The sequence below is a fragment of the Tupaia chinensis genome, unplaced genomic scaffold (genome assembly GCF_000334495.1).
Source record: "Tupaia chinensis unplaced genomic scaffold, TupChi_1.0 Scaffold000020_1, whole genome shotgun sequence".
Lineage (NCBI taxonomy): Eukaryota > Metazoa > Chordata > Mammalia > Scandentia > Tupaiidae > Tupaia > Tupaia belangeri.
Window position 1 is genome coordinate 824235 of NW_006159450.1, and position 10887 is coordinate 835121.

General features: G+C 63.2%; 1 protein-coding gene across 1 annotated transcript in view; it reads right to left on the reverse strand.

The window, feature by feature from the left end:
- Positions 1-1034: 1034 nt before the first annotated feature.
- SLC6A3 (solute carrier family 6 member 3) overlaps positions 1035-10887 on the reverse strand; it is a 61219-nt gene continuing 51366 nt past the window's right edge. The window contains exons 14-15 of the mRNA XM_006140123.2: positions 8460-8531; positions 1035-2518 (exon numbers count right to left, since the gene is read on the reverse strand). Of these exons, the coding sequence (XP_006140185.1) occupies positions 2495-2518; positions 8460-8531 (96 nt within the window). The 3' untranslated portion in view covers positions 1035-2494. The remainder of the gene's footprint in view (positions 2519-8459; positions 8532-10887) is intronic.

Genomic DNA, 10887 nt, shown 5'->3' on the forward strand with positions numbered 1-10887 from the left:
GTGGCGCTAGTTCCAGAGGCCGTGAGCAGGCCCCAGGTTAGAAGAAGAGGAAGCCTGGGCAGGTCCTGGCGGCTATCGTGACCTCAGGGCCCCGCGTCTCTGGCTGGGTCTGCACCTGCGCTCTAGCCCAGCCCGAGCAGCCTGCGGTGTCCTGGGGCAGCTTCAGGGCAGCACAGAGGGCAGCCTGGGCTCAGAGGCTGGCTGCCTTGCCGCCTGCCGCCGGGAAGGTGGCCCTGGGCTGCTGGGGGCCCGCTTCTCGCTCAGGGAGAGGCGGGTCCCCTCTGGGTGGCCCCCTCGCGGCTTCTGCTGCCACGCGGCGTCCTCTTCTCGCATGTCTGCCTCGGTGCCCCTCCGCAGAAGCACAGCCATGGGGTAGGGTCCGACCCAACCCAGTGTGACATCTCCTGAGCTATAACTGCATCTGGAATAGACGTCTCCTTCCCAGAGCCTGTCAGGTCTGTCGGTGCCAGGGCCAGGCCCACAGCCAGCATCTGCAGCCAGCAGGTGCCCCTGGGATGAGCAGGAGCCGAGTTCGTGGAAGGGCACAGAGCAGGTTGGGGCTGGGGACCTCTTGGTCCCATCCCAGGGTCCCGGAGACCCAGCTCCCGGGTCCCAGCCTCCTTGGGGACCTTCGGACGAGCTGGTGGAGGGCAGCCTGAGGCAAGTTCTCCGTGAGGTCTCAAGGCGGTCATGCAGCAGGGACGGCCATGCTGGGAAAGGAGGGGCCTTGAGCACCTCGCCCACGGCGCTGCCCACCTGCCCTGAGCTGCTCAGGGCACCTGCTCTCAACCCGGCATGAGCGGGGCTCTCAGGCCTCCATGCCTGCTGAGTGACCACTGCCCAGCCGTGGTCAACCCGGCTGACCTGCATGGTCACCCCCGGCTGAACGACTGCCTTCCCGCCCAGGTCCTTCGAGGGTCCGGTGGCGAGGAGAGCTGAAGGGACTGGAGGGCGTGGGTCTGCCATGCGGTGCCACTGTGAGGGCTCGTGGACACATGTGGTCTGCCTCTGGAGGCCAGGTAGAGTGTGGCTGAGCCCTATGGGTGAAGGGGGGACATGCTGGTGGGACTGTCCCTCCCCAGGGTGAGCAGGGACCTGGGGTCTTTATGAAGGCTGGACCAAGCACACGTGGCAAACGGCGAGGCCATCTCCCCAAGGCCGGTTGCTTTTATTATCTCAGCCCCCACACGAGGTACTGACGCGAGACACAGACATTGACGGTGGTCCTCCTCGGCCGGCCCGAGTCCTCTCGGTGATGCCCACAGTCACGTGGTCCACAGGGCGTTTCCCTCCAGGACTGAACCCTGGCCCTGGTGCTCATGCCCTTCTGCGAGAGGGCCAGACAGGCTCCGGGAGGCCCGCCCTGCCCATCCTGAGGGTGTGGCGCCCTGTGCGGGGCAAGGCTGGTGAACCCTGGAGGCGTGAACGCCAATGCACCCTCCCTCCCCGGGGCAGGCACAGGGCCATGGGAAGTCGCCTTTGGTGGCCCTTCAAGTGGCCCTGCTGGATCATTCTCACACACAAAAACCGAAGCATAGACCTGGGGCTGCAGAGCCCGGCCCACCTGGGTGTCGGTTGGCGTCAGGGCACAGGTGGAGCAGCCCAGCATGTGCGTGTGCGTGTGCCCGAGAGCAGTGAGGTTGCAGCGGGCTCTCCCGAGGACTGTCCCCAGCTGCCTGCTGCCTTGGCACAGGAGTGCTCGCTCCAAGGCTGGGTGTCCCAGTGAGTGGGCAGTGGCCGCAGCCCGAGCTGGTCCCAGGAGGGTCTTAAGTGGCCAGCAAGGTAAGCCCCAGCCCCACAGCCTGGGCGCTTGTCCTCTGGTGGTTCTGAGCAGAAGCTTGTGTATGACACGTGGGTGCGATGCTCACCTCCCGGCCAGGCACCAGGAAGGGCCTGCATGTGTGGCCTCCCGCCCTCTGCACGAGTGGACACACAGGGGTGGCTTCTTTAATATGCGCGAGATGGATGGCCTGGGTGTCTCAGTGCACAGCGAACAGGCACCTAGGGACTGGGCGAGGGGGCCAGGGCGCCGGGAGGACAGGGTGGGGGGACCAGGGCGCCTGGAAGATGGGGCGAGAGGAGGCTCCTGGGAGTCGGGCCCGGGAGTGACAGTGGGAGACATGATGGCTGTGCACCCAGCATAGCGTGCTCACAAACACGCAGCTCCTCTCTGGACCACAGAGGGACAGTGGGACATTGCAGGGGGGGCAGGGAGTTGGGCATAGTGCAGCAGGGGCCACCTCGCAGGGACAGACAGGGAGCTGGGTGCTCTTCTGCCCTGTGGGAATGGGGGAGCTACGTGGTTACCATGGCGACACAGGACAGACACAGGGACTCTGCCTGGCCCGCAGAGTCGGAAGAGAAGAGGCTGACATGACTTGTGGTTTCGGTAGTGGACAGGGCAGGCGTGGCCCTCCTTTCCTGGACACGCAGATCCCCTGTTCACGTGTGCCCGTCCGCGGCGAGGCAGCCTCTGTGGGGATCTTCTCGCACGCTACACCAGGAGCCAGTGGCGGAGCTGGGAAGACAGGGCTGGCTCAGGGGGAGGAGGGCAGCTAGGGCTGAACGTGGCTCTCTGGCCGGCGAAGCCCTCTGCCGCTCAGCTGCACAGGGTCCCCAGGCATGGCTGGGTCCGGACCCTGGACTGACTGCCCCTGTGGGATTTAGTGATGACCCTGCCCCTGTGTCCCCACTTCCTCGAAGCCTCAGACCCCCAACCCCGAGCAAGGCGCCCTCGGACCCCCTTCCTGAGCGAGACGCTCCTGAATTCCCCGAGTGAGGGCCCTGGGACCCCACCACTTCCTAGGGGCCTCAGATCCCCCCGAGTGAGGTGCCCTGGCACCCCACCACTTCCTAGGGGCCTCAGATCCCTCCGAGTGAGGCGCCCTGGGACACATCCCCCCCCAGTCAGGCCCTCCTGAGTGAGGTGCCCTCAGCACCTGTGTCTTCCCATGTGGCCTGAGGGCACACGCATGGGCCTCGCTCCCTGCTCAGGGTGGCCCGACGCCCTGCCTGTCGGTGTGCAGTTGGTGATCCTGCCCGCTCTGAGCACTTGCCATCTGGTACATGTGGCAGAGGGCAGAGCCGGGGGCCTGCTCCTGACCTTGCCCAGGTGGAAAGGTGTATGCCACCTCAGGTTCTCCCTCGGCATCGCGGGAAGCCTGGTGACGCAGGCCGAGGGCTGGGTCTGCGGGTCAGGGAGGGAGCTGTGGGCAGGAAGCCTGACCAGGACACAGCCGGTGGGCCCAGTGGTCACAGCCCACTTCAGACCAGCACGTGACGCTGCGCCTGGGGCACCGCACTGGAGGGGACACTCGGGGACTCCGAGCCCACACACAAAGCGAGTCGTCAACTCACAAAGACCAGGAGAGCGAGGCAGGGCCGAGCTGCCGTCTAGACCTGGGGCTCGGGGACTGCCACCTGACCCCGGACGGCCCCACAGCAGCATCTGCAGGTTCCAACAGTGTGTATTTCCCGGGGCTTCCGGAGACGGAGTAAGGAGCTGCTGTGAGGGCAGACGGCAGGAATGGGGCGTCCGGGCACCCCACTCTGCTCGGCTCACCTCCTGGAGCACCTCTGGCCAGGAGGGGCAGCGGGGCTGAGTCCGTCCTGTGGGCACAGCATGTGTTCCGATGCCCCAAGATGGGGGTCGGATGGCCCAGGTAAGGGACCCCCAAGAGCCGGAGGATGGACCAGGGGAGGGGCCCAGCGGCCCTGCTCACAGCTCTGGGGAGACTTCTGGACGGCAGCGCAGGGGAGGGAAGCCCAGGTGAACCCAGAGGACCCCCTGAGGTGACAGCTGGGGTCCACAGTGGCTGGAGTTGGCAGGGCAGGGTCTGGCGAGGAGAGAACGGCAGAGGGGCGGGGCCACTGCTCGGGCTCCCGCTTCAGGCTCCGCTGAGGACTCTGCATGCGTGTGAGCAGGCTGGGAAAGCGCCCCGACAGCAGTGGAGGGGCAGCCTCTGCACCGCACGGGGCTTGGACGAGGCCTGGCTCCAGCCAGGCTGGAGAACGTCACCGTTCCTGGGGCATCAGGCCAGGCCCTTGAAGGTCTGGCCCTGGGGTGGGGGACGAAGAGCCCACGCGGCGGTGGCCCCACCTACACGCCTGCAGCAGTGGGGCTCACAGGGCACTCTGGTCCCAGGGTCAGCTGCCTCTGGGGGAAGGCAGGGACAGCCAAAGGCAGGTACGAGCCCTGCGTCCGACAGGCCAGCCCATGCCCCAACAGAACAGCAATGGTGCCCACGTGGCCTCCGGGGACGGAGCCGTTGTGACGTGAAGCGGTGAGCAGGCGCTTCGGGAGGAACAAGGGAACGAGGCGACATCGCTGCCGGGTGCCCATGGCCCACAGCAGCCAGGCTGGTGACAGAGTCTGCCTGAGATAAAGCCCACGGGGCGTCAGCCCAGGAGCAAGCATGTGGCACAGGCGAGGCATGTTCTGGCGTGCCTGAGGGACGGAGGGGATGCTGGGAGAGAGGACCCTCAGTTCCAGACTCAAGGAAAACCACAAACTCGCCGACCGGTCAGCGGGTCACGCTGCAAGGAGCGCGCAGCCGTGCCAGCCTCCAACACGGGGAAGCTGTGCACAGTCTCTGACATGCCCAAGCGGCAAAGACGAACCCAAACACAAGCCAGCACGGTGCACTTCATCGAGCCTGAGCAGCTGCAGCCCACAGGCAGCATTGGGGGTGCCCAGCGAGGTGGCGAGGCGAGGCGGGCAGAGCGACTGCCTCTGGGATGGGCGGGCTTGGCAGGCAGGGACGGACTCGGGTATGGCGGCGTCTGCTTTTCACGTGGGAGATGCGTGGGGCTTACTGCGTTGTGTGGACACACGGACCACGAAGAGTGGCCATAGGCCCCTGTGAAGAGCATGCCCCACGGCTGTGCCCAAAGTCTTGGTTAGAGCAGGCCTGGGGACCTGGCAACGACATGCTGAGCCCCGGGAGGGAGAACGCAGGAGGGCAGAAGCCAGAACCTGAGCATGTGGCTGCAGAGCCTCTGGCATGGCCAAGAGCGCGGACCTGCAGGTCTGGACAAGGGACACGCGTGAGGGCGAAGAGAGGGACCCGTGCCCTGCCACGTGGCAGTCTTGTGATGAGAGCTCGGCACCGGAGTGGAGGACAGCCGAGTGCCCGCGGAACCGCCGTGGTAAAGGGATGGGAAGTCGGTGCAGGCCCACGTGACTGAGCCCTGAGGCCTCAGCGCTGTCTGAAGGAAGAGCTTGGAAAACATGCTGGGCGCATGTGCGTGCATGCCCCAAATCCTGAGAGGAGAATGGAGGGGAAGGGGTGGAGCGTGGCTCCCTGAGGGATGATCGCTCACGTTCGCCCCTCTCTGGAGAGTACGATGTCCCGTAGCAAATTAAAAACAAACCAATACGCAAACAACTGCGGAAGAAAAACACGCAGGCCACTCATGGGGACACAGTGTGTGCAGTCGCAGAGTGAGCAGGCTGAGGGCCAGCAAGGCGGCCCTGCGAAGGGGACTGTGACGGTGTGCTGTCCCACGAGGACGTCTCTGCAGTGCTCAGGGTGGGCGTGGGGACAGCGCTCAAGCAGACCATAAGGGAAATACGCATGGTCAAGCTCTGGTAACTAGAATAGAATTTCCAGGTAAGTAGAGAGAAGTGGAATAAGAAAAACAAGCCAATAAAGGAGAAAAACCATTTAAAATGGCATAAATAGAATTAAAAGCAGAGAAAGGAAGCTCAGCTTTGTCAATGATAGAAAGAAATGTGCACCCGGCTGACGTCAGAATGAACAATCTCAGGAGCGTGCTAGACTCGCAAGAGACCTGGGTCTTAAGGGCGCCGGGAAGCGGGGACTCCACAGATGGCAGAGGGTGTTTCCAGAGAACTCGGATGATACCCTCTCAGATGGAACGGACTTCAACAGCAAAAGCATCACTAGGGAGAGACGCTCGTGGCCCAGCGGCACGCCACTGGGACACAGACGGAGCTCAGAAAACGGCCGGAGCGTACAGCACCGCGACCGAGCAGCTGCAGAGAGGGTGGGAGGAGCTGCCGAGCTGGGGCGTGCCACGGACCGCTTGCCTGCTAGGGGCCAAGCGGACTCGCTCATGGTGCTGTGCATTTGGGCAATACAGGGCATCAAACCGTCCAGGTGGACAGAGCAGCATTGTGTATTGACAATTAGAGAAGACACGTTCTTCTAAAAGACATGTAACTTCGATCAAAATCGATCAGGTAAAGACCGTAAAGAAGTCTTAATACTTTTTTTTTTTTTTAAAGAGAGATTTTTGCTATAAGGTATGTGTGCTCACAGGGAGACAGAACATGAGAAATCATCTCCTGGGGGGATGGCCACCCACAATACCTTCTCCTCCATTCTCCTCTTGGGATTTTAGGCACATACGCACATGCGCCCAGCATGAGTTTTAAGCCTCTATGTCTGGGACTGAAACCACAGTTGGCCATGTGGGAGTCCAGTGATGTAATCAATGTGCCACCCGCTGGTCCCAGGAGCCCTAATACATTTTAAAGAGCACAATGTGATTAATTTAGAAATTAATAACAAAAAAATGGAATGAAACGACCCCCTATACTTGGGAACTCAAAAGCAGACTTCTAAGCAAATTACAAGTTAAGTTACAATGGAAAGTAAAGTCTACTTGGAAATGAATGGTAAAGAAGATGCTGTGTGAAAAACCGTGGAATGCGGTAGATGGGGAACTTTGAGGAAAATTCATAGTCATTGATGCTTACATTAGGAAATGGGAAAAGCTGAAAATTAATGATCTAAGGTCCAAATGGAAAGTTAGCAAAGTAGCCAGTGGGGGACATGGTGGTGAAGGTGCTGGACTCTCACGTGGCTGATCGCAGTTTTAATCTCAGACTCAGTGGCTTGAAAATCACACCAGGCGTACACCACAGATCCCGAGAGAATGGAGGAGAAGGGATTGCAGCACGGCCATCTCCCCTGGGGGATGACTTCTCACTTTCCCTCTGTCTCTCTCGGGCAAACGCACACACCCTATGGTGAAAAAGCTAAAAAACAAAAACGTTAGCGAAAGTCTAGCAGAGGAAACCCAAGGAAAGTAGAAGGAGCAATGAACAAGGCAGGCGCTGAAATCGGCGAGACTGAAATCAAATCCAGGCGTCTCCTGGTAAGAAGCCAAAGTTGGACATTGGAGACCAGAAGAGCAGTGTTGAAGGAGCGAGCTCCCGGACAGGGATCGCGGGGAGCATGGACAGGAGGACACTGGGGCAGAGAGGCCAGGAGTCTGAGGCCCTGGGCACCCGCCGCCTGGAGCAGGCCAGACATTTCTGCAGTGGAAAAGGTGCTGGGGGGGAAGTGGAACCCTGTCCCTGGAACTGCACTGCTGGCAGGTGATGAGAAATGCTGAGCCACTGTGGGCTCAGCAGCCAGGCCACCTGCTACAGCTCCCACCACTCAGCCCTCCGTGCCGTCCTCATCGCCACCACCCCGCACACGGCCCGCCTCCCATGCTCCCAGCCAGGACTGCCCGCACTCCTCCCGAGCTCCTGTGTGCATGACCTCACAGGCCCCGCTCACGGCGTGGGGAGAGGTGAGGACAGGGCGCCTCCACACCACAGCCTTCCCTGCCCTGGCTCCGCATCAACTCCAGACCCTGAGAGCCACTGGAGGTCTCCCTGGCCCATCCGTCTAATGCCGTGCCCACTGGACATGCCGAGCCTGGTGGCACTCAGCTGCCAGCCCATAGCTGGTGTGCACTCCGATGGGCATTTGCCCACTGTCTCTCTGGGCCCGGGCCCCTGGTGGAGAGGGAGTGACGTCTGCCTTCCAGAGTGGACCTGGGCTCCTGGGGTGTCCTGCTCTACAGGACACAGTGGCAGGTGTGACGCATGTACCCGGGCAGCCCCCGACGGAAATAAGGACAGGACAGCCTGCCAGAGGCTGAGCTGACTGCATCTCCGCAGGGCCACCCCCGCCACCCTGAAGCCCTCCACAGAGGCTGCCCTGTCCAGGTCTCAGCAGGGCCGCCTTCCATGGTCAGTTGGTCAGCTCCAGCCCTCCCGGCCTCCCTGCTCACCCCACTCTGCCCTGCTCTGAGCAGCTCCACCCCTCCCTGTGGCAGGTGGGCCCCAGGCGGAGGCTCAGACTCCCTCAGCCCACCCTCCCTCCAGGTGCTGCTTCCTGGGCCTGGAACAGCTCGGACTCTGTAGGGACGGGGTCTGTGCCGCCTCCACCTCTGCCAACAGGTATCGCCCTGCCCCACTGCGGCTGCTCTCAGGGCCCTGTCCTGCTCAGCTCTGCCCACTCCTGCTGCCCACGCGCCGCCCATCTCAGGGCTCGCAGAGCGGGCCTGGCCAGCCCCCGCCACGCTGCACACGGGTGCCCGTGGAGCCTGCGCCGAGAGCGTCCTGGCCTGTGCGGCCGTGGGGCCGTCTGAGGGCTGGCAGTGGCCATGGGCCAGGCTGCTGCTCTCCGGAGGGCCCCGGTGGGGCCGTGGCTCACCGTGAACTGGCGCACCTCCCCTCTGTCCACCAGCTCACGGTCCTTCTCGGGCGTGATGGCGTGGGCCAGTTTCTGAAAGAGAAGGAGTCCCTTGGTGCCAGCACCCGCCATGGGCAGACCAGCGCCCATGGCTGACGTGGGGTCAGACCTGGAGCTGCCACCCCAGGGGCTCGGCTCCAGTGGCAACGAATCAAGGACCGCCCAGCCTGAAAGTGGACGCCACCGTGAGAGTCTGAGCCTCACACATGGCAGGTGCTGGCTGGAGTGGGTGTGCCCTCTCCACTGGCCGGGGCTGCCTCGGGGCTGCCAGAGCTCATGGGGCAACCCCTGGGATGCCAGTGCCAGCCTGCCTGGCCGCCCCCACCTCTGGGGGTCGGCTCCCCGCGGACACCACCCAGTCCTCTCAGGGCAGCGTGGCGCTCGGAGCCTGTCCCATGGTCTGCGACCTGTCTCCGGCTCTCTGAGGCCAGACCGGGCAGCCTGCCTCGGCCCCCGAGGTTGCGCTCGCGCTCAGGGCCCGGCCTGGGAGGTTGGCAGACAGGCTCTTGTGGCCCCTGGGCGGCGCTAACCTGGGCCACTCCTTCTGAGTCATCCTGGACACCAGAGCGGCGTCCCCACTGTGGGGCGGTGGCCTCCCACTCTCCCTGGAGACAGCATAGGGGCCACGGGGGCCAGCCAGAGGGGGCACCCCAGCCTCACTGGGGCCTCAGCCGCCTGGGAATCCCCTTCCCAGCAGCCCCCGCCCACACTGTCCTGTGCCCCAGGCCCACCTGCCTGCCTGACAGCTGCAGGGACCAGCAGGAGAGAGCTGGGGGACAGCTGCCCAAGCGCGGGGCTGCCCTGCCCGAGGGCGGGTCCTTGACCTGCCAGGTGCCAGCACTGGGCGGCTGTTCCCTGAGCCACAGAGGCCCGGGTGGGCACTCCTGTGAGGATGCTGTGCCAGGAGTCATCTGCCAGGGGTGGGACCCTCACCACCCTCCTTCCCAGGGCTGAGCTGTATGCAGGAAGGGGTGTGAGCCCACGGCCCTAAGGAGGCCCTGGGGCTCCCCACAGGAGCTGCTCAGCTCCAACGAGGGTGGGCTTGGCCCTGGAGGGCAGGGACTCTGATTCTGCCCACCCCGTCTCCACAGCTGTCCTCCCACCATCACCACACACGGGATGCACAGAGAGAACACAGACACACGTGGGCATGGGCACCAGCACACGAGCACACAGACATGTAGACGCACAGAGACACACGTGGGCATGGGCACCAGCACACGAGCACACAGACATGTAGACGCACAGAGACACACGTGGGCATGGGCACCAGCACACGAGCACACAGACATGTAGACGCACAGAGACACACGTGGGCATGGACACCAGCACACGAGCACACAGACATGTAGATGCACAGAGACATACGTGGGCATGGGCACCAGCACACGAGCACACAGACATGTAGATGCACAGAGACATACGTGGGCATGGGCACCAGCACACAAGCACACAGACATGTAGACGCACAGAGACATACATGGGCATGGACACCAGCACACGAGCACACAGACATGTAGACGCACAGACACACATGTGGACACGGGCACCAGCACATGAACACAGACATGTAGACAGACACACGTATAGACATGGGCACCAGCACACGAACACAGACATGTAGATGCACAGACACACGTGAGCCTATACACAGAAACACACACAGACACGCTGCAATGGCCCAGGTCCTGTGCTGAAACCCCATCGAGGGGGCATCGGGATGCAGCAGGTGAGCCTATGGGTCTCTGCCCGCCAAGGGGCCCAGGGAGGAGGGGGCCAGGCCCTCGGGTTCCTGCTGGGTCGCCTAGCCTCCGGGCTGTGAAGACAGTCAGCACTGGTCACCGTGCCCTGTTAGGGCAGCCCACGCCCACACGTGGACACTTGGACGTACCAACACAGACACGTGGGCATAGACACACACATGAGCACGCACACGCGCTTGCACCCCCACTCCAGCCTCGGCCTGCTGCTTGGACCTGGGCGAGGCCCCGGGCCAGCACCCACCTCTCGGAAGGAGCCGGGCAGACTGCAGAGTTTGTAGGCCGCGTAGAGTGGCACTGTGGCCATGGAGGAGGTGGCGATGGCCCAGCCCAGCATGTTGGCCCAGTCGGGGAAGGTGTAGGTGCCGTAGTGGGGCGGTCTGAAGGTCACCACGCTGACCACAGCCACGAACTGAAACCAATGAGACCGGGCCAGGGTCAGGTGGCGCCCGCTGCGTGGTGTGATGGGGCCAACACTCCCCTGATGCCCCGGCCAGGCCGCAGGAGGCGCCCCAGCATCGTCCTGCTGCTGAGACCAATTCCTCCTGAGACCTGTGGACCTGTTGGCCCCTCTGCCCTCTGTGCCCGCCCACGCCTCCTCTGCCCTCTGTGCCCCCCCACCCCTCCTC